We start from the raw sequence: 24,518 nt of genomic DNA on the forward strand, positions 1-24,518 counted from the left end.
AACTGCATTAAAGTAAAGCAACATGTTACTACTAAATTCAACAGAAGCAGGACTGGCCCCAAAGTCCTTCAAGAACTGTATTAGGCGATAACTACCACAGTAGTCTAAGAACATTGGCATTACCAATGCCTGATTCAACTCTTGCTCTCTGTAGGCTTACATGTCTGTGACTATTAATGAAGCACCTTTCACAAAAGCTATCATTTAAAAATGTGGAAATCCTTTTGTTTGCCACTGCTAAAGCAAAGGAAAAGGACAAAGGCCCCTGATTCATATGCGAAAGGACTTTCTTCACTGGCTGTACAGAACAGTTAAGAAAAAGAGACCCCAGTCAAGATCCTCATTCAGAAGCTAGTCACAGCCATGGATTTTCCCTTCCTTTATGGAAAAACGGCTTAGTTCTCTTTCTGGACACATCATCCCTCTCCACAGGCTGTGCAGTATACATGTTAGAGAGCCAAAGGTCTCTGTGTGAACTGCGAATAAGTCTCAGAGCAGGAAAAAGGGATAAAACCGTTCCTGATTGCTCCATAGAGGTCTAAGTGGAAATGTATTTCAGTTGAAGAGAGGAATCTGCTATGAAGGTCATAGACTTCTGTACTTGCAGACCAGAGATCCACAAAGGTGGGATATCAGCTCATACTTTATTCTACAAGAAAGTCTCTTCTCTTGTTGATTAACTGTGGAGAAAGCGCCATAACAGAAACCTCAGAGTTTTCCCCACCTGAGATAAGGGAAATGGACCTTAAATGAATAACACTTTCTTGATCCTATACCACTGGACATATAGTAAAAGTTTTCTAATGTCTCACAACTATTTAATTTAAAAAAGAATAGGAGTATCTCAATCTGGAATTTTGTGGCAACATACAAGCTGTTCAAGCCATGGGGTAATATAGTTTTTTTTTCATCAAACCAATCTAAACTAAGTCATTTACAAAAAACTGTGTAACTTGGATTGATTCTGCCTCAGGCTTTTTGAATGTCTGTAAGCCCATAAGAAAATGTATCATCCAGCATCACTACACTATATCAAAATGATTTGGAGAGTAAATCTATTTCTTCTTTTAAAGCTGTTTCACAGCGGAGGGGGGAGGGGAAACTTGCCTGAATAATGTGAGCGAAGGGGTGAAACTTTTCAGTGTCTGTTTTGGGTTTGTTTTTTTAAATGTTTTTAATACAGGGTCACAGAAGATACAAAGGTTTTATAGCCCACTATAAAACAGCTCCTTATCTTTCCCCCCTAATTCTCTGGTGTCACATTTAACAAAACTAGGAAACTGCAGATAATATGGATGTTTGCAGATTAAATGTCAGGCAATAAATAACACTAATTTCACATACCTAGAAATATAAAGGCACCTTATCATTCTTTAAGCCCCTCACTCTTTGTAATGCTTGCTAACATTTTAACCCAGGCAAATTAAGGTATTGTTTTTGCTGCCATTTCACATGGGCAAAGCACACAGTTATAACAGCCTTTTATCAGATTTCATGGTATAAAAGGGCTCCAAGTGCCTAAATACACACTCTCTGTTGCTGTTAAATGTCACAGTTTCAGGGTTCCTGTTTCAGAAGATGTGTGTGTCTTATGTTTTACTCCTTTTGTTTCCTCTTTACAGTGGTTCAAGTACCACCTGCCCCAGAAGATGCAACTGTGACTCTGCACAGACAGTGCAGTGCTACAGAATTATAGAAATACCTACAGAGATGCCTTTCACCACCAAGAGGCTGTACATTAGCCACAGCAAGATCAAACAACTCCAGGTAAGAGAGAGCCCGGTTTAAATAAGTTCTCTTTTCAATTAGGTTTCTTTCTATCTGCTTGTAACTTCCAAGTCAAGCCCAGCAAGAGGTTTATTCCAGATGCTAAAGGTTGGGTACAACTGTGCACTCTCTGCTTTTTGTTCTTCAGTTTTTTACAGATTGTCCTGTTCCCATCACCATGGTATCAGAGTGCCTGTGTAAACTGCTTGGAGGATTTATTTCTTATATGATTCATACAGAGTTATACTGATGATCTTGTGCTTACACGTTTTATAATTAGTAACAGTGAGGCAAAAATTGATCAGTTTTTAATTGGTCAAACACTCATTGCTTCACTGAGATAGCATAGCTTCTCTGAAAACTTACTTCTTCACCAAGAAAGTGTAGGTTCTCTAAAATCTAATGCGTTGCTTCTCCTGCTAAGTCCGGATTTTAGAAAACAGAAATGGTTTTCACAATTAATGAAACAGCATCACTTCCCACCTCCATTTTACACCTCCATGATACAGTTTCTATTAAAAATACATGGTGAAAATTTGGTTACTCAGGACCTTACCCTATATCTTTGAAGTCAATGTGGGAGATGTGTGCTTGATATTAATGAAAGCAATTTTTAACGGTAAATGATCTCACTAAATAAGGAAATAAATTGATTTATAAATAATAATTCTTGTTATAATAGCTTACTCTGAGTTTTCCTAGGCACCATTGAATCCTGCAATACTGTACAGAAGTTAGTACCAGATGATGTTTTTTTTTGCAGCACATGCTAAAATAACTTTTCCCTATTCTTACTGTAACATAATATTGGTACAATAAATTCAATTGATATGGCTGGACACTAGGGAAATACAGCCCTCTGTATTATACATGTTCTGTGTGCCAGTTTTCTATGAAAAGCTTCTCAAGGAATTCTCCATGAGAGGGATACATTTTTACTGAAGTATATTTGCTTTTATACCAGGAGTATCATTTTAACTGTTATCAACTATACCTTTTGTTTTTACTCTCAGGATTGTATAAACTAGGATAAAAATCACTTTGGAGCAATATTTGGGTCTCTCTTTGCTTGTACTGTTAAGTAATCTCAGCTTTGAGAGCAATGTTGAAGTTTAACCAAAGCAAAGAATTAATTTTTGCTATTTTTTAAGTTATTACTGATATCCATCGTTCACTTGCTATTGGTCCATTCCTTGGAAAAAACAGCTCTCACCACTGTGTCTTAAATACACTTATATAGTCTGGTTAATGAACTCCTTCTTCTAGTATGTCTGTTTACTCTTTCTCAGGAGATGTAACCACATTTTAAGTGTGAAAGAAAAATAATATTTGCACATCGGGGCAAGAAATATCTCTATTAGCTTAATTGCCTATTTTTGTAAGTGACTGTTCAGTTAATAGTAGCTAAATAGACTTGGATTTCTGAAAAGGAAACAGATGTTTGTTATGATGCATTTAAGAATGTGCTTATTATAGATACCTCAGATATCCAGGGTATGCTGCTGTGTAAAGGAAATATAGAAATGAAATAAATGGCAGGATTGTTTTATAAACAATTTTACATGAATGAAATCACAGGGCAATTCATTGTACTATAAATTCACTGAGCTGAACAACTGGTGTCCTTCTACTATTAATTTTGCAAAGAAAAGAAATAAGTGTTCTTTGGCTGCTTATTGTACTCAGCATAACATGTGAATTTTTATTCTTTCTGACTATTTATCAAAGATCTTTAATGAAGAGTGAGCTAAGCTTCCAAATATATTTTTCACTTTTCCTTCTATGTGACTATCTGTACTTAAAATAAAACTTCATCCCTGACCCCAGAAGAACTTAAGCACATATGATTAACTTTGCAGACATGAACAATCTCATTCAGCATATATGTAAGTGCTTACAGGATCAAGGCCTCATTTTTCAGTTTTAAAATAAATGCTTTTTCATCTGACAGCTTTCAAGAGATACTAGCTTTCTTTTAATTTTTTTAACCTCTCTAGTTTATTGAAATTAAAATACTACTACTACTAATAATAATAACAACAGTAATGATAATAATAAATTGTTATAACATGCATTTTGCTCTTCCCAAACTGTGAATCTAGTCTGGTGACTTTTACTTTAAATTCAAAACCATTTCTAATTAGATGAATTGAGGGTTTACATCTGCTAGTGAAATACTGTTATTGCTGTTCTGTTTTTCTGTTATTGCTACAGAAGGGCCTGCTTAAAAAATATCTTTGTAGCAGGGCACTAGGGTGCCTGCTACTGAAGACAAAAAATGCCTTGGCTGCCATTACTTAAGGCAGCAGGTGCCAGTGGTTATGGGAGCTGATTAGATCAGCTGACTGCCAGGGGGTGGGGCTTGGCCTTCATAAGGAAGGGAAGGCTGAGGCCAGACATAGTTTCTCTTGGGCAGGGGCAGGGGGTTGAGCAGCCTGAGTTAATGGTTGCAGCCTGACCACTCTGACTGGCTGCAATGATGCAGGGGTAGAGAGAACCCTGATGGAGGTAGGAGAGAGAGCCAGCATAGAGTGGAGTTGGTATTATAAGCTTGGGGGCTTATGAGGCATTATAGCCGGCTGGCTTATAGTTTGTTGAGTTGTGATTATTACACTGGAGGACCGGGTGAGGCTGTAGGGGTGTGAGGAGGCCTCATGGGGGTTACCCAGTAGCTTGGGGGCTTCCAGTGCCCAGTGGGGCACAGAGTGCGGTGCCAGTGGGGCACAGCTGTTGGTGCCAGTGGGGTGTGTGTTGGGGTGTGTTGACCCCGCCCTAGTAGGGCAAGTGACCCAGACGGTGGTCCAGGGGGGCCAGGCACGGCTGCAGCCACCTGAGCCCCAACTGCGTGTAGGAACAGGAAAGGGTCCTGGAGCCCTAGTAGGGCAAGTGATGCAGACAGTGGTCTAGGGGGCCAGGCACGGCTATGGCCACCTGAGCCCCAACCGGGTGTAGGACCCAGAAGAAGGGTCAGGAGCCAGGCACGGCTACAAGCCACCTGAGCTCAAGCACGAGAGGCGCGGCATAGGCCCGAAGAGGCGGGTCTGGGGGCCAGGTAAGGCTAGGGCTGCTTGAGCCCCAACCCTGGGAATCCTGAGTCGGGCACAGAAGGCCCCAGTGCGGGCGCGAGGAGCGCAAGCAAAGGCCCCAGTGCGGGCGGGCAGGCGCGAGGAGCGTGAGCAAAGGCCCCAGTGTGGGCATAGAAGGGCCCGGGGTCGCGCCCCTTGCACTCCCCACCCGGGCTCGAGTGTGGGCATAGAGACCGTGGGGAGCGCGGGGTGCAGGCCAGTATGCGAGTGGCCACGGAACAGAAGGGAGGCAGGCCCGAGTGGGGCACTGCCTGTGAGATACGAAGCCCCGAGAGGGGAATAAGCCCATTGGGAAGTTCGGGCTGGGCGAGAAGGGGTGCAGTTAGAGAGATGCCCCAGGAGGGGGCACGTATATTGAGTAGGCCCCGAGAGAGGACCAGCACAGGGATGAGAACTAAAGTCCTAGTATAGTAAGACCGGCCCCGTGCCAAGAAGGGCAGGAAGGCAGCCTCCCTAATTGAACCTATACTAAGATCAAAGACGTGGCGAGTGAGATAGAGGGTGCATTCAAAGCCCAGGTTGGCATGGTAGGCAAAGGCACTAGGGGAGGTCATGGCACCCCTAGGAACCATCCTGTCACAATCTTCTTTAGCAGACATAAAGGCAAAAATGAAAATGCTTTTATTCACACTAAGTTAGTAGAACCTTGTTTTCACAGCATCTAAATATTTGGATCTAATGTTTGGGATCTGGATGTTTAGGAGTGTCACTTTACATTATAGACTGCCTAGGAAATGAGCAGGGATCTGGGTTTTCTGCTTACCATGAAAAAACATAGATTTTTCCCCTTTTAAGGTGAAAAATGCAGATTTTCTCCTTTTTAGGGAGAGAAATGTGAATTTTCTCCCTTAAGAGAGAAAATTGCGGGGGACGGCAGGTTTCCCCTTGCAGGCTGGCACGGTTCATGCCTGCAGGGGCTGCTTGGGGCTCCGAGGAGCAGGAAGAGGCTGATCGAGCAGGGGCACTATGTGTGCGCACATGCATATGACAGCCAGGCAGTGTGGAGAGTGATTCCTGCGGCTCCCTCCAGGTGGGTCTGGAAAAGAGGGGGAGGGTGGGTGGGGCAGATTGAGGCCCCCATGGTGAAGGAGAGAGTGGGGCAGGGCTGGGGCATTGCCCAGCTGAGGTGCTGTATGGGGCCTGGGGTCCAGGATGAGAGTGGGAGGGCATGGCCATGGGGCCTGACTGGGGGATTGGGATGGAGCCATGGGTAGGTCACCCAAGAGATGGCAGGGGGACTAGCTCCCTGCCACTGCATGCACTCCTGTGGGTACATGGGGGGGGGGGGGGCGCATGAAACCCAGATTTGTGTATGGGGCAGGGGTGGATGTGAGCTGCCTGCTGTGGGCTGGGGGCTCCCTACCCTGCTGCCCTTCCTCTGGGGCCTCCATGGCCCAGCAGGCAGGACCTGGCATGGGGGGGCAGGGCAGGGTGGGGAGGCTTGGTCACTGTCATGACCCCCATGCCAGCTGTACCACTATGGTGGGATGCCCCTGCCCACGTGCAGTGGCAGGGGGCATGGCTCTGCACCATCACTGCTGCTGCCAGTAGGGCATGGGATACCTTGCCATGGCAACATGACCAGAGTGGGATCCCAGCAGTAGCACCAAGCCTCCCTGGCCTCCCGCGATGGGTCCCGCCCATTGGACTGTGGAGGTCCCTGGAGGGGAGGGCAGTGGGTTGGGGAGCCTTGGGTCAACAGCTTGCGGCTTGCATCCTCTCCCGTCCCTCACCATGCGCTTTGTTCTGGCCATGCTGCTCATGAGGGCAGAGCAGGAGCCAGGCTTCACGCTCTGCTCCAGCCATAACAGCTGCTGCCACCTCCTGTGGGCAGTAGCCAGGGCTTGGATGCTGCTGGGGCAGAGGGAGGGGGCTGTGAGCCTTGACCCTGGTCCCATAGTCCTGGCAGCTGGTGACCCCTTCTGGCAGGGCTGGGTAGGGCAGGGGCTGCAAGTCACAAGTGAAGGGCATCAGCAGGCCTGGGAGGATGAGGGGCTGTGGGTGGGGACTGAAGGGCACTAGCAGGGTCAGGGGGTATGGGTTGGGAGTGAGGAGCACCTGGGAGGGCATGTGTGGACTCTGGGTTGGAAGTGAGGGGTGCCAGGGAGGTCTGGGGGATGGGGAGCTGTGGCTCAAGACTTAAGGGCACTGATAGAGCTAAGGGGCTGTGGGTAGAGAGTGAGGGGCACCAGTAGGGCTGGGACTGGGGTGGGGGTTGTTGCTTGGGAGTGAAAGGAAATAGCATGGGTAGGGCACCGATATATCAGGGCTGCTCAGCACCACAAAGCAGGGGGCAGGACAGCCACAGCTGGACCCACAACCTGATTTTTCTATGATAAAAAACCAAAACCAAATGCCAAAATATATAGGTATATATAATTTATTTTATTATAATGACTGAGGCACTGGTAGGCTTCCAAATTCCTTTAAAATTGTAAATATATTAATAAAACCTTGTATTCAACTAATACTGATTATATAGTGGTGTTTCATTTATATAATGGATAAATGTGGATTTTAAGTTTTTACATCAGAGCACTTGTGATTTTTACCAGTGATTTTTTTTTTTTTTTTTTTTTTTTTGCAATCTTTAAACAAAATCAGAATCCCTAGAAATGAACAAGCAGCACCTTTTGGCAAAGAGGGAGCATATATTGTTTAAAATATGCCTCGATTCAGATGATTTATATTGCCTTATGTTTGGGAATTGCAAAAAAGGGATAAATGTTTAAATCTCAGAGCCAACTGTAAGGCCTACTAAGGCACACCAAATGGATGGGAAAGGAAAATTTAAGTAATCCTCATTAAGAAGCCTGTGGTGGGCTTGCTGGCCTTTGCCTGGCTCTCCAGGCTTAGGAGACAGTGATGAGGGAGTGGGGTCTAGGAGCGGCCGTGAACTCCCTAGCGCCCCCTACCGTCACTCATGGTGGACTCAGCACCCTTGGATTCTCACCCGCCACAACTTTCATAATAAATAGATTTGTATGGGAGGCTGCCTTTATCCCCAAGTAGACGGTGTGTGTGTTCCTACCCCTACTCCACATGGGGTACCGCTGGGCACCCCTGCTTTAAGGGCTATGCGTGCCTCCAAACCTCCCCTCTTAGCATGCCCCAAGCCTCGCAGTTGTTCCGTGGGATGTTGTACGGTCCCCTGCCCCTCTGGTGCTCTCCCTCTGGCACCCTGGGCTCGTCACCCGCCTGGCGCCCCCGGGCCAGGCTCCTACCCACTGGCCTGTTACCGGCGCCCCCAGGCCTATCTCTCCGCTGTCCGGCTGTTACCGGCACCCCCGGGCCTGGCTTGACGCCGCCGCCTTGTTACCGGTGCCCCCAGGCCTGGCACACTCTTGTGCTACTCCTCAGCCCGTTGCCCCACTCTAGGGCCTACTGCCCACCTCTGGGCTTCCCCGCCCCTCTCAGGGCCTCTCCCGCACCTCTCGGGGTCTCTGCCGTGCTCTCCACAGCTGTTGCCCCCCTTCTGGGCCTACGCCGTGCTCTTCGACTGTGTCCTCCACCCCTCTGGGGCCTTGCCCTCTCTGGGGCCTATACCACGCTCCTCACGCTTGGGGCTCAGGTGGCCGCAGCCATGCCTGGCCCTTGACCCTTCTCTGGGTCTTTTGCCCTACTGGGCAAAACACCGCCCTTATGGGCTACAGTCCGAAACTCCGCACACCACACCTCTCCAGTGCAAACAGTTATGCCCTACTGGCACAGTGTCCCTGCTGGGCAGTGGGAACCCCCAAACTGCTGGGGGTGTGAGAGGCCTCCCGTGAGGCCTCCTCTCACACCTACAGCCTCACCTGGTCCTCTGGTATAACTATAACACAAGCCAAGCCTGAACAGCTGTAACAAAAAACCAACGAAGAGCCTTCCCGCTCGTAATGCAAACTCCCAGCCCCCAGCAGGGCTTCCACCATACCTCCTTTCAGGGATCTCTCCTCCCTAACATCATTGCGACTGGTCAGCACCACAATGCTGCCGCTGCCACTTCAAGCCACTCAGCTCAGCCGCAGAGCTCCTGCTCCTGAGGCTGCCAGAAGGGAACTGCTAGTCAGGCTCTGGCCTGGGCTGTTTATAAAGGCCTAGCCCTGCCCCCTTCTGACCAGCTGGTTGCCATAGCAACTCACAGCGGCACTGCCCTGTTGATTGGCAGCTTGGTTCCTTTTACTTCCCTGGCACAGGACACCTTGGTGCTCCTGTGACACACCCCCACCCCAAGTTACACTACCTGGCACAGGACACCTCCGTGCTCCTGTGACAACAGTGAATACAGTTTGTGGGGCAAAACCCACCAGAGACAGGCACAGGAGGACAGTCCATTCCCCCTGTACTCCAAAGGCAGGGGCAAGAATGGAATTAACTGGGAACTGCAGTTGCAGTCCCCCTAATTGGTTCATTTTTAGTCTGGGGGTGGAGCCCCAGAAAGGATATAAGCAGCTGTGTGCTGAGCACGCAGCACAGTTGGTGAGGGACAGAGAAGAAGGAACAGGTCCTTGGGCCAAGAAGAGCTGGGAGAGCTGCCCAGTGGGCATATCTGGCTGCCCAGAAGAGCCTGAAAGATTTCACCACTGGATGGAAGTTGTAGGCGGTGCAGGTGTCACTCCACAGAGGGTCTGCAAGGAAGTAGGGCCCTGGGAGCCACAATGAGGTGCCTCAGGTCTCCAACCCTGGCACAAGGCCGGGTTACAGTGCAGGTGTTGCTGCACGGAAGGTCCGTGAGGGACTGGGGCCCTGGGAGCCACAGCGAGGTGGCTCGGGTCCCGAACCCCAGTACGAAGCTGGGCTGCACAGTAGGCGTCACTGCATGGAGGGTCTGCGAGGGACTGGGACCCTGGGAGCCACAGCAAGGTGGCTCGGGCCTCCAACCCTGGCACGAGGCTGGGCACAGGAGCTAATGCTACCACGGGGTGAGTCACAGTGGGGTGTAAGGCCCTGGAGGAGGAGGGGCTGGGTGGTTTGGGACCCATTCCCTGTAGTGGGTCCATAAGGGCCCTGGGAACAGCAGTTCCCGAGCATGGGGACAAGCATTCAGAGTGACCCAGCCCTGGGTATGCCTGAGGTGGCTCAGGCCTGCAACTCCCCCTGAGAAGGATTGAGCCACTGGGAGCTTATGAACACTGCCCCACCCAGCTCCTTGGGACACATGAGTCAGTGGGGCAACGGGTCTCCCACTGTGGAGTGACACTCTGGGAAAGATAGCCTCAATAAAGAGGCAGGAGGAGAGACCTTGTAGAGGAGGGGAACCAATAGAGAACTCTTGCATCTCATATTTTGGAGCGCTTATTGATTGTTTGATACTCAGTGTGCATTTTTAGAGTGTTTATTAACTGTTAACTGAATGCCTTGTATTTTAGAGTGTCATTTTATTGTTGAACTTACCTGTTCATACTGTTTGGGACCATTATGCTTACCGTTTGAATTTGGGTGTATATATAGTTATAGTTATGTGTATTTATAACCTGTAAATATTCACTTTAGTTTACTACCTTTATATATATATGCCTATATTAAATTTTGTACCTGGTAAAGACATTGCTTTCTGTCCCTGCTCTATTAAGACATGATCGGTGGGAGGGAACTGCAGGTGACTGCAGTTTCCAGCCCACCACATGTGCCCTGCTGGCTTTCCCCTTCTATTGGTGAGGGGGGACACTCACTTTGGGGACACCCAGGTTACAATCCTTTGTCAGGGATTGAAAGTCTGTGCATTGAAAAGAAGAAAAAATGTTCTATCACTTAATAAGATGAATATTAAGCATCTTAATGGTATACAGCAATCCACTCTGTAAAAGTAAGAAAAAATTCATTTGAACCAATAGAGAAAATGAGACATGCCATCTATATGAAGTTTCAGTTTTATTTTGACCTTGGTAATTAAGGTCTCTGTAAGCCTTTAGATATGAGTAATACTTATTGTCTAAGTTCTGCTCTTCAGTGCAGCAAAGCTCTTGATCCTTACCAAAGCTCGTCATTTTTACAAAAAGATTAGACTAATGCTTTTTACTAGTGGTCAAACGCTTTGCTCCATAGGCTGGATGGGCAGTTCCCAGTCAGTCTGTGGTCCAGATCCCACCAGTGGTCCCAATCTGACTATGTGGAGTATGTAGCCCCAACCCAGCCCTACAGGGGGAAGGAGGCATGGCCAGCCCTGACCTAGCAAGGAGAAGGGGGAATGGCCTGGCCCAGACCCAGACCCATGGGGCCACTATTCTCCTGTCACCAAATTTCCTGACCTCAGGAGACCCACAGGTCAGATGCCATGGCACTGTTTGCTGGATTTGGCCCGTGGGCCAGGAGTTGAGCATCCCTGCTTTATACTTCTGCCATAGTGGGAAAAGGTAAGGTCAGCATCACTATCTACTGTGGAGATGGCAGGGCATTTCATGGTGGTAAACATACTTATTTAATTAATGTAGAATTGATGAAGAATATTAATGAGATTTCATATCTACAGTCTCTCGATAACTCACTGTCTGTATGTCAAATTTGCAAAACAAGATAGTGAAAATTCAGCTGACAGAAGTTGATATCTTTGAGCAAGATCCAGAAGCACTTTAGACTCCTAAAACTTTTGATCATATCCTTTTCCACCTATGAAGTACCTAAGTGAACCTAGGCACCTAGGTTGTCCCTATTCCATAGGACTTATATATCTTAAAATTGGTTGTTTAATTTTTATAATGTGCTATCATCTTAGGCTAAGTCATAAAAAGCAGTGAAGGGAAAGAAGAGGAGTTCCAAGATTTTTTTTGATCTTTACCTACTGACTGTCTAATTTAAAGTCTAGGTCAGGGAGTAGAGGCCACAAATGCCCCTCTAGATCTTGACCTTTGTTGCATGAAGAGACCAAATAAAACCTGGCTAACCCTTCCATAGCTTTCAGAGGTTAAGATGTTAACAAAAATAAAACTCAGGTCTTTTAGATAAAGCAAACAGATATGACTTCCAGATACCCGGAAATATTGATACCATTTTTTTCTGAATTGCTTTAACATGTACAATAATGCTGTTTGGTGAAATCTATCATAACAGGATCTAGGAGGAGGAAACCAGGGTTGCCAATGGTTTGTAAGTTTACAGCCTAAAATCTCCTGTGAAAATAATTTTGCTCTGTGAAAATAAGACATCCTCATCTTGCTTCAAGATTTATCACCTGAATGAAATTACATTTGAGGCAGTCATCAATGCTGGGCAGAGAGAACAGAGTAGCACCACCATATCTAAGCAGGAGCTTTGATTGGCACAGTGAACTATCTGTCAGAGCTTTCTGACCCACTGTAGCCTCCATAGTTCCTTGCATCTTGGATGGAACTGTGGGGCTGGGAGGTGGGGAGAGGTAGTAGGTGGGGTCCATGCTGGGATAGGGAGAGTGGGTAGTGGGGACCTGGCTTATGGGTTGGCTGGGAAGGATAGCATGGTGTGGAGTGAGGTCAAGGGTGTCAGGGTGTGAGCTAAGTAGGGGACATGTGGTGGGGGTAGCAGGGTGTAACACCATTTCTGCAGTTACATAGGGCTACCAAGATTTTTTTTTTTTAACTGACAGTAAAAATTTTGTCTGTCAGTGAAAAAGTTTTCAGATTAGAAATACATATGCTATTACATTGTCTGCAAGATGATTTTTTTAAGGGAGCATGCAGTGCTGCTCCTCAGTGTAGGAATAAAATGTGCCTCCACTTAATGATCCCCTTGAGAAAATGGTGTTTAGTTTGTGGTATTAGCTAGACAGGACTCCCTGTGCTTTTCAGTATCATAGAGAGATCTGTGCTGCATGTAGGACAGGATTGAGCACTTGATCTGAGGGTATTTACTACCAGAGAAATCAACTCTTTCAAATCTAACATCTTATGTTGAATTTTATTGTTACCCATGATTTCATATCTATTCTGTATCACTGCTTTAATCATACCTTCAGTGCTCTGAAGGTATGATTATACCGTGTCCCTAGGGCTGTCCACAGGGATGTTTTCAAGCATGCCCAGCCCACCTGTTTCCACTTGGATATGCCAAACTTAGATATACAGCAGTGAAACTTCACTGGAGGCACTACATACAGCCACTCAAACATGTTGGAGATGCAGATTTCAACAGAAGGTGTGGAGAATGATAAACTTCCACAGTGACTTCACTTCCACATTTCTGGATTTGACATAGTTTCATAGTTTCTAGGGTCGGAAGGGACCTGAGCAGATCATCTAGTCCGACCCCCTGCCATGGCAGGAAAGAATACTGGGGTCAAATGACCCCAGCAAGATGTTCATCTAACCTCCTTTTAAACACCCGCAGGGTAGGAGCCTGCACCACTTCTCTTGGAAGCTGGTTCCAGACCCTAGCCGCCCTGACTGTGAAGTAGCGCCTCCTGATATCTAACCTAAACCTACCCTCTGCCAGCTTGTGACCGTTATTCCTGGTCACTCCTGGCGGTGCGCGGGGAAACAGTGACTTCCCCAATGCCTGCTGATCCCCCCTGACTAGTTTATAACAGGCCACAAGATCCCCCCTCAGCCTTCTCTTTTGGAGGCTGAACAGGTTCAGGTCCCACAGCCTGTCCTCATAGGGCCTGCCCTGCTGTCCCCTGATCATGCGAGTGGCCCTCCTCTGGACATCCCTCTTGAAGTGTGGCGCCCAGAACTGGACGCAATACTCCAGCTGCGGCCTGACCAGTGCTGCATAGAGGGGGAGGATCACCTCTTTGGACCTGCTCGAGATGCATCTGTGGGTGCATGCCAAGGTGCGGTTTGGCCTTCCTTACTGCCTCCCCACACTGCCGGCCCATGTTCATCATGGAGTCAATGATGACCCCCAGATCCCTTTCTGCCTCCGTGCTGACAAGAGGGGAGTTCCCGAACCTGTAGGTATGGTGCCGGTTGTTCCTCCCGAGGTGCATCACCTTGCACTTGTCTGTGTTGCTAGCTGACATGTGCTAGCAGAAGTGGCAGCCAGGTGTGGTCAAGTGTTTCTCTCCAAGGGTTCCATGAAAGAACCCTCTTAGAACGTCTGGATTCTTCCCCTTTCAATTTTTTTTCTCATAGTTGTGAGCTACTTTGCTGAGTGGGAGCTGCCATGATAATTTAAGCCTATTGTCAATTCAGCATACAAAGAGAAGGAGCATTGAAAGATTGTGCAGTATCCATTGTTGGAAGTTTTTAAGAGCAGATTAGACAGATACTTGGCCAGAATGTTTCAGTCAGGGATGATTCTGCTTTGAGCAGGTTTTTGGAAATAAATGACCTCCTGATGTCCTTTCCAGCCTCGCTCTTCTATTATTCCAGGACTATAAATGAGAGCTCTTTAGCAAAGCAGAAAAATAATACAAACACTGGCTTTTTCTAACTTACGATTGTTACAGCCACATCAAAGCTTCATTTGCCATTGATAAACACCAGTAAAGCATTAAGTTTTGAAAATTCGGTTGAAGTAGTGATGGGCACGCTCCATAGAGTTTATTTCCAAATCCAGACTGGCCCAATGCCCACAGTGTTTGTACCTGGTGTGATGGGATGCATGTATAATCCCTCCTGTAGATTCCAGGAGACACACTTTACAGTGGCAGGGCCATGGCTTTGGAAAAGGAATGTAGTATGTTCTACAATCCACACCAATCAGCAATGATGACCATTGAATAGGGCAGGGGGGAAGGGAAAGAACACAGCTCTACCTTAATCTCACCCATGCTCTATTGTTTCAACAGTAGTTATTTTTTTATCCATAGTCACTGAATTATCCTGTGCAGAAATGTAAGAAACGTCCTTCCTGCCCCTTCTATAAATTGTATGTCTGACCAATTGGGACATAAATAATAAAGTTCTGTCCTAGAAATACAAGCAAATGTTAGCTGAAATACAGATGCCATAAGAACTACTCTATATTGGTAATTTGTTTTGTCTGTAATTCATCATTCACTATTTTTGAACCAACATTCACAAAATAGATCAAATAGCAAAGTAAGAGCCAGTGAGGAGGTCTGTAAATTGGATAGAAGTATTTTTACATGAACTTGTTCTGTTTTTCCTTCTTCTCTTTGAGGTCTCTGACTTTGGCAGAATATCTGGCCTTGAAGAGCTTATCCTGTCTTGCAGTGGAACAGAATCAATAGAAAATAACACCTTCAAGGCTCTGAACACCTTGCAAACCCTGGAACTCTGCAAGAACAACCTAAGACACATACCCACTTCCCTCCCATCAAGTCTTGAAGTATTAAAACTTGGTGATAATTCAATAAATGCTATACACGGGTCTGATTTGGAAGGTTTAAAGAAACTCAGGGTGCTTGACATTCAAAACAACTTGATTTTGGCACTCTCTTTCAGCACGCTTTCCTCCCTTTGCAGCTTACAAAGTCTGATTTTGGATGGTAACAATATGGAGTCTGTGTCTGGCCTACTTAAACTTCCCAAGCTGAAGTATCTGAGTATGGCTAATAACAAACTGCACTCTTTCTTAGGCCACTTCTTTGAACCTCTGCAAGATTTACAGTTTCTCAGCTTTAGCGGAAACCATCTGGAAAAGGTCCCACCTGACCTGCCCAAGTCCTTGCTTTCATTAAAACTAGAGAGAAACAGACTCAAAACAGTAAGATTTCGAGACGTGAAGCATCTAGAAAACCTATCTGAGCTTTTTCTTTCTGAAAATCAGCTTTCATCAATAGATGGTGCTCACCTTCTTCCTAACTTAATCACACTGGAACTGTCTAGTAACCATCTCCAAGCCATGCCACTCAGGCTTCCAGCCAGACTCCAGAAACTTGACTGCAGCAATAACCTGATTAGGCAAGTCACAGCACAGGACTTCCAGGGTCTACGAAACCTCAAGCATCTGTTTCTTGATAACAACGCTGTTAGTTTGTTTGAGGCTGGAGCTCTTCAGAGGTGTGCACAGCTTTCTAACCTGGCACTGGAACAAAACCTGCTTATTTCTATTCCACTCAGGCAAGTGCATGTTAAGACAGTTTATACCTGAGGGCCATCACCTCCCTCTTTTCCTGGCAACCAAAGAGCGTAGAAACTGGACTAAAGTTGTGGGGGGATACGAGGGAGATGAGAGTAGCAGCCATGCTTCAAGCCTTCTCTCCCTTCCTCGTTTCTGAATCTGGTCTCCTTTAGTGTGCAGTAAGTGGGACAGGGAAATATAGCTACTTTTCATAACATCATGCCCCTGGAAAGCTGCTGGAATTTCTTTGTGGGAATGAATGCTGATCAGTCACTGGCATCACTCCCCCAATTGATGAGACTTTTTAGCAAGTTGACAGTGGGAAGAGGATGAGGGTTACATACTATGTACGAGAAACATGCTGCTTTGGGAGGTGGAGTCCCAAGAACAGTGTAAAGGCACTAGATCTCTCCTCTGATACTCTGGAATTTCCCAGTGATCTTGGGCTATCCATCCTGCCTGCTCTACAGATGTGTTCATGTGCATGTTGGGAGAGAAGGCTAGAAGCCTGCTTCTTGAGGACTGAAAATCTGCAGGAGATTCCACAAATTGGGTTTGGGGGGCGGGGGGGTCCTGCATACATATTTACTGCATAAGGCTTTTTTTTTTTTAAATTCACAACAAAATTCAGTCCTCTCAGTATGAATAGATGTAGTTACAGCTGCAGTGTGCAGTGATCCAATTAAATGTATGTACACCCCTTTCCACCTTGATGTCTCTACAAAGTGCTGTTACTTTCAGCAGTTGTTCTGTGCCTATGAAAGATGAGCTTTTAATTTATTTAATATATAAAGGGTACTGCCTGGCTCCTGCAGTAATAGCTGTAAGGCTGAGGAGCCTTTTATTGTCTTGAGTCCTGCCAAGTGTTTGTAAGGAAAGAGAATGTTACTATATGATGGCTATGGGATGGTCTTTGAAATGAGTTTGAGCTCAGCCCCATTCCCAGAAGAGAATATCCATACCACACACCTAATACCTTATCTGGCACTAATCTGCTGGTAGTCTCAGCAAAGAGCTGAGTGCATGTTTGTTTCAGGTTTCTGGCTGCAACTGCGACTGCTGTTTCCATAGGACCTAGATAAAAGAAGCAGGCTAGGGGATACAAAAGAATAATGCAGATAAGGGGCACTGATTTGCTTTGATTTACCCTCTCATATTTCAAGGTTAGTAGGACATTTAATGAAGCTGAAAGACAGCAAAGTTACAACTGATAGAAAAGAAGTACATTCTTACTTAACCATACTTAGCCTATCGTTGCTCCAGTATAAGATTCCAAAAGCTCAGCATGGTTCAGAGAAGACCTTGATGTTCATATAGATACTAACAATCACTGTTTAATTAAAGTATTAAAGAAAACCTCATAAATTTGGCAGGGTTTTAAAACCTAACACTCTGGGTCATAACCCAGCTTCTAATAGAAGGATATACACAAAACTTCCCCTTGTGCATAGCATGTTGTCTAATTGCCCAATCTGAGTCTCTTGCATTTTCTTTTCAGCATCTGGTTCTGGCCATTACTAGGTAGGAAACTGAACCAGAAGACTAGAAAAACACTGGTCTTATCCAATATAATAAGTCCTTTGTTAAATATCTGCACAATAAGATGCTATAAAAATAGCAGTTTATTTATATAACATCCACTTATTTAACACAACTACAGTGTTACATATTATTTTACATTTAGTGGACTGGCTTAACAGGGCATAGTAAATAACATAATACAGTTTTACCTGCTTTACATCTCTGTTAGCATCTGGTGCCTTTGAATCTATTTGGAAAGAGCTTTATAATCAGTGATTTAGTGGCATATAAATATTTGATTTCAGTCTAGCTTGACAGGAATGTTTAATGCTTTCTGGTTATGTTAATATTGTCTAATCCATCTTATTTTTATAACCCTGTAGTAGAGACAATTTAAGGGGAAGAAAGAGCTCTCTATTAACCTTTTAGTGATATAATTTTGAAAAATACATTGGAGATTTTTAATTCTTCAGTGAACATAAATTCCAAGGTAGGACTATAAAACACAAGTGGAGGGATGAGTAAAAGGATACTTTATATAATAGATTTGATTATATGTGTACACTCAGGTCACTCTTTATGTGAATTTGTTTTGTGCGAATTTGCTTATATGTGATGAGGGGAACAGATGAGGGGAAACAGTGAACAGAGGGGCCGCAGAGGAAGTGCTCACCCCGTGCTGCCTTGGCACCATGCCCACTGTGCATGACGCTGCTTGCAGCACAGAGCAAACTTTCTCCACACAGCCCCACTGTTCCCTTCTTCCCTGCCCCAGGTGCCTCCACAGCCCGGCGGGAATGACCCGGTGCAGCAGGGAGCTCGTAGCCCTCTGTTCCCAGCCGCGCTGGCTTGTGCCCACTGGGCTGGGGAGGCACCCAGGGAAGGGAAGCAGGGTAGAGCCAGGAGTGGCAAGCAGCTGGTGTTCCTTGCTGCCCTGCTTCCCTCCCCCGAGTGCCTCTCCAGTCCACCCCATGCTGCTGTGGTGGCACACCCCCTGCGCATGCCGCTGCTTGCAACATGCAGCTCGCTTCTGCACAGCAGTTATTGTATTGTGTGATTACTGTTTGAATTTGTCATGGTTTTGGGGAGCAATAGAGTGAGGCTGGTACATATCCCTATGCATTACAGGTGATAATCATGGATTCGCTTTATGCGAGGTGTTTTTTAGAATGCAACCCTTGCATAAAGAGAGACCCGAATGTATCAGCTGGTAATTGAGTATGCACAAAATTGAAAATATAGCTGTTTGGGTTATCTCAGATGTTGTGCTGCCCTCCTAGAAAGCTGTATATGCAGAAAGTCAGCCATGGCCCCAGTTCAGCCAGCTTTCCATCATGTGTTTAAAGGGACTTAGAAATCACTTCAGTGTTTTTACTTTCTCCTGAAACAGGCTCTCTAGAACAGCAGGGTTATCTTTATTGAGCTAGGTTTTTGCTTCCGATCTCTCACCTTTCTATAATGGGTGAGGGCACATGCTTTTGATCTGTTTCAGGGCTATATGGTAAAGATGGGAACACCATGAACACCAGATGGACTCTTTGCATATGATGCATTAAAAAAAAGAACAAAGAAAAAGAAAAAATAAAACTCTTCCCAGTTCGATTTGCAGCCATAACATATACACAGGGCTGGCCCACAATTTTTGGGGGCTCACTGCAAGGCATAGCTTTGGGGCACACTTACATGAAGAAGGCATCAGTGGCGGGGATGGGGGTGGCGAGCACAGAGGCAGATTAAGATGCACTGGGGCCCTGGGCAAGCACAAAATTGGAGGTCCCCTCCCCCCATGGGAGCTGAGTTATGGGTGAGGAGGGGCCCCTTCCCCTCTTAGTGCTGGCAGGGGAGGTTGGGTGGACCCTGCTGGGCTGGGAGGCACATGCCCACCACTTCTCCGTGTTCCCTGTTCCCACTATGGTCAAATGTACACATACACATGACAGACAAGGTTATTCGGGTAAATCTGATGTCTTTTATTAGACCAACTAAGTAGTTGGAAACATTTTTCTAGCAAGCTTTCGGGTTTAAAAACTCTTGGTCAGGCTGGGGAAGCATCTGCAGTTGCTGTGAGCTCTTCCTGGATGGAACAAATAGTAAAGAAGCCAGAGGCTGGTCTGCATGCAAGTCAGGCAGTGAAAATATAAATTGAGAGCCAGTGGGTGAGTATCAGTGGATTTCGTGGAATAAATCCTTAAATCACTTGTTACCAAAAGAGTGAGTTTTGTCCAAGACTCTACAGACTTTCTATGAAAACTTAAAAACATAGACCACCTCCCCAGCAACACCCCCCTAGCCACCACAGATGTTATCAGCTTATATACCAACATCCCACACCAGGACAGCATCCAAGACTTCCTTACATACCTACGAGAGTAAGATGACAACTTTGAGTACAGACCCAAAGATATTACTGAAATTATATGCTTCATCCTCACACACAACAATTTCACATTAATAACCAATGCTTCCTCCAGATCATGGGTACAGCTATGGGCACCAAAATGGCCCCACAATATGCCAAACTTTTTATGAGCTACCTGGAAGAAGAATTCCTCAAAGACTGCACCATCAAAACCTTGCTATACTTAAAATATATTGATGACATCTTCATCATCTGGGCTGAAAACCTGCAATCTCTGATTGAGTTCCATCAGAAGAAATTCAGCAATCATCACCCCCCCATCCAACTATCTTTTGAGTACTCCAGCACCAACATCTCCTTTTTAGACAAAACGATCAGCATCCAGAGTGGTAAAATACAGACCATGTTATACAAGAAACTCGCAGACCAACATACATATCTGCACAGAACCAGCAATCACCCTAAACATACCAAGAAACCTGTGATACACAGCCAAGCCCTCAGATCCCACCGAATTTGCACTGAGGAGAACATCCAGGATCGCTACCTCACAAATCTTAAAAAGACTTTCACACAACAAGGACACTCCTCCAGAGAGATAGATGCACATTTGAAAGAGCCACCTGGATACCAGGTGAAGAATTGGTGCAGTGCACAAGGAAAACCCTACAAATCGCACTGCTGGTTATGACATATCACACCTCCGTCAAACCTATATGGAAAATCCTCAGACAATTGCAACTCATACTAGAAGGAGACCCAGTTCTTAACGAGATCTTCCCAGAACCACTCATCCTAGCCTTCAAACAAGCACTGGATCTCGCTAACCTCATCACCAGAAGCAAAATTCCTACAGCCCAGAACACACCAAATGGATCCAGACCATGCCATGAAAAGAAATGCAAAACCTGCCAACGTATCTCCACCACCCGCACACTTACTACACCCCACAACAGAGCCATCAGCATTCCTGTATCTTACACCTGCGTCTCCAGAAATGTAATACATCTCATCCAAGGCACCAAATGCCCCGATGGAAAATATGTAGGCGAGACCACACAACAGCTGCTCACCAGAATGAACTCACATCCGATATCTATTAAAGACCAGAATACCCAATTACTGGTGGGGGCACATTCTTACAAGAAATCCACTTTCTCTCCAATCTCTCATTATTAATCCTCAAAGGGAATTCACAAAACATTTTTCACAGATGAGCCTATGAACTTCACTTCATCAACCTCTTGGATACAAAAAATCATGGAATAAACATGGAAGAAATACAAAAGTATAGAACTCTTAGTTCCAAAATATAATACCTTTTATTAGACCAACTGGGAAATCATAAGATAATTGTCTTTTTCTGCAAGCTTTTGGGCCCTGAGAAATGTATAGGTGGTACAAAGTCCCCATAGGTGGGAAGTAAACTTAATTTTTGCACAGACAGAGCTGGAGATGGAAAGCTGTCCCTCTGGGTCCAACTTTTTTGTGATTTCCTAGCTGGTTTAATAAAAGGTATCATTTTGGAACCAAGAGTTCTACATTTTGGTATTTCTTCTCATTTCAGGCCAACACGATTACCAAGTACATCCCTGAAACATGGAAGAAGCTGAATTTTAGCCGATTTTGGATTTTAAACTTCATTTCAGAACAAGAAGGAAGATTTTTTTTACCTCCCTGCCTGCCAGCTGATACCTCCAGGGAAGGAATTTTACCTAATCTACATACCAAAGAGCAACTCGGCACAACTCTCGAAGATACAGCTACTAAGTACATCCCTGGACTAAACATAGACATTGGATTTATGACACACTATAAGCTGCCTGCCATCTGACCCCCAGGTACCTCTCCACTTTTCCCTGCTATATTCATCCCCCTCTCTCACCCACTGGCTCCTCAGTTCATATCTTCACTGACTACCCTTCTTGCTGCAGCCCAGCCTCTGGCCTCTTTACTATTTATTCCATCCAGGAAGAGCGTACACCAACTACAGATGCTTCCCCAGCCTGACCAAGGGCTTTTAAGCCCAAAAGCTTGCCAAAAAAATGTTTCTAACCATTTAGTTGGTCTAATAAGAGATATCATGTACACACACACAGACCCCACCCCTGACAGCCCTCCACCCCCTAGCCCCCTGCAGCCGCCCGCAACCCAGTCTCATTCCCCTCCACCTCTGCTACACTCATGTGCAGGTTGCTGCTGCCCTGCTGTCCTGATGCAGAGGGCTGGACTGGGCTGGGCTGGGCCTGGCAGGGAGCAGGTAAGGCAGGGCTCTCCCAGCCCATCTCGGCCCCCTCCCCCACAGGTGTGGCACCATGCGGCCCATAGATGTGGTGGGGCTCTTCAGGCAAGACCCCAGCCCTGCCTGCCCTCCCCCAGCCCCATCGGTGGAGGAGGGGCCCTGCTTCCAGCTGCCAGGCAAGCAAATGTGAAAGCCACAGTTTTAGACTTGGCGCTTGAAATGGGTGCAGAGTTTAAAACTGCGGCTTTCACATCTCTGCTGTGGGGGATGCTGGCTGCATAGGGCCCCTTGGCTAGGGGCCTCCCTGCGGCCACTGGTTTTGCAGGCATGGGCGGGCCGACGCTGCATATGCAATGGCTCCCTGAACACTGATTGCTGATGCCAGTGTGCTAAGGAGCTTGCCATAGGTTCTTTAAGAAATGGTTTAAAATTCTGAATCCAGCTTAATCCTACCTTCAGAAGTAGCAACAGCATTGCTGTCACACTGGCTCTGAGCATAAAGGAGTCCAAAGAGCAGCAAGAACAGTCAAACAGTTAAACATGGCTACTCTCTTAAACACTAGTTGTGATCAAACAGTAGGGCCTCAAAATCTAAACTTGACTTAAGTGGGATTCATTTGGACTTCAGAGGGACTATGCCTAAGTTTTTGCTCACTCAGGCCTTTGAGTATATATATTTTTGGAACAAGAACCTTAAGTGGTATCTTCTTATCAGTGCCTTCTGAGACCTGCATTTCACCCCATGCCATCTTTCTTCCATGTCAAACCACTGTCCATACTAACTAAAATCATAGCTCCAGGTTTTTTCTCCAGTTTTTATTGTGGTTGCAAGATCAAAATCTCTCCAGAATAAATTGAGTTATTCAAAAAATGTGCTATTCCTTTTGCTCTTGCCCGGATATTGTAGTACCATGGAAGACCACATTTTACAAACCTTACTCTCTGAATATTCTCTCTGAAGCTCTGGAGAGTTTTTCAACAAGCATGGCAAATAGTTTTGGAATATGATATTCAGTTTAGCTTTACAGAAACAACCACCTCAGCAATTGCATATCCCAAGGGCTATTTTCATCATTTATTTTTAGTGATATATCAAAGAACTACAGTAAAATAAGCTATCGCATCAGTAATGGGTACTAGTGCAGAGTCACAGTTTAGTTCTAGGTAATTCTTCTTAACATTCTTTATAATGACTTTGAGAATTATGTGCAACCAGAGTCCTTTATGTTTCAGACTGGCACTCCCAACCTCAGCACCTTGTACATTATAATACAGTATTAAATTGAATTTGGATTAATTTCAAATTGATTTAATTAAATTGTCTTTTATGCCAAATTAGTACACTTCTCTAGTTAACAGTTTTCATATATAAGTATGAGATAAAAGTAGAAGATTATAAATGAATGAGTAAGGCTTTTGAAATACAAAAGTAATTAAAACAACAAGCCTCATTTTATGGCCAAAATGACTGAATGCAAAAGAAAAAAATTGACAAAATATATGGTGAAAAATTCATCAGATTTTCATTTTCATATTTACTCAGTTCTAAATTGTTGGGTTTTTTCAACAAAGCTGTGTAGGAATAATTTGTTTTTTGTCCCCGATGACATCTTTTTAAGATTGGTTAGAAATATCTACCAAAGATATGAGCACTTCCTTTTCAGGTTCTTTTGACCTGTTGTGCATAATTTCTGAATCTGATGCTGACAAAATAAAGCAACAAAAAGAAAAAAATGCACATTACTGCACAAAATATCAACCACATTTATGCAAAGAAAGCCTTAGTGGAGATAACCTCAGCCTTCTGTACATATTTTGTCTTTGGCATTGCTATAAGTTGGTCTTGGTTATGACTATTACATGGGAATCCATGAAATTTACTTTCACGTTAATTAAAGCCCACTTCGAATGTAATACTTCTCCCTCAAAAAAAGAGCCTATTCAGGGATGTAATAATTTGGGGGAAATAAGTCCGCTATACTCAGATGTTGGGCCAACAGCTTTCAAAAAATCACATGTAAGTAATAATTTAGACATGTGTCCAAAATCATGCATACAAATATTTTAGGGCCATGTCTCCTCTGCAGTATGGCATCCCAGTGCCTTCCTTTTCAATGACACTGGCAGAATCAGTATAGCAAATGTTCAGTTTGTTTCATTTTTGTTCAGACTTCCAGATACTCTAGCCCGGTTGGATCTGAAAGGAAATGACATACAGGATGTTGGAGAACAAGAGCTAAAGGACTTGAAACAACTTCAGGTTTTAAATCTACGGAACAACAAGATATCTTCCTTGGATCGCAAAGTCTTGGAGTATTTACCTCGTCTCAGGCACCTGTATCTAGATGGAAATCCTTGGAATTGCACCTGTGACCTGCTCAGAACCAGAAAGGTGCTGATGGCCAAAGGGACAGATGTCAAGGGGGGACAATGTGTAGCTCCAATAGAAAGCCAGGGAGAAAGCTGGATGTCTTCCCAAAAGATTCTGCAGCAATGTGAAAATAACATTTCTTCAGCTGAAAGAATCAAAGAGGGCATAAAGAAAATGAAAACCGATGGTTTTCCCAGTGTTGGAATAAAAGTGGATGACGATTATTATGATTATGAAATAGATTAATCA

The 24,518-nt window shown here is 45.2% G+C and overlaps 1 protein-coding gene across 1 annotated transcript; it reads left to right on the forward strand.

Annotated features, from left to right (window-relative positions):
• Positions 1 to 1,578: 1,578 nt before the first annotated feature.
• On the forward strand, positions 1,579 to 24,518 carry LOC149873079 (nephrocan-like). The gene is made up of 3 exons (XM_090031440.1): positions 1,579 to 1,767; positions 14,874 to 15,775; positions 24,068 to 24,518. Exons 1-3 carry the CDS (start codon positions 1,579 to 1,581, stop codon positions 24,513 to 24,515), a joined length of 1,539 nt encoding a protein of 512 aa, XP_089887566.1. The 3' UTR covers positions 24,516 to 24,518.

Source organism: Crocodylus siamensis, chromosome 1 (genome assembly GCF_052110815.1).
Source record: "Crocodylus siamensis isolate JL-2025a chromosome 1, ASM5211081v1, whole genome shotgun sequence".
Lineage (NCBI taxonomy): Eukaryota > Metazoa > Chordata > Crocodylia > Crocodylidae > Crocodylus > Crocodylus siamensis.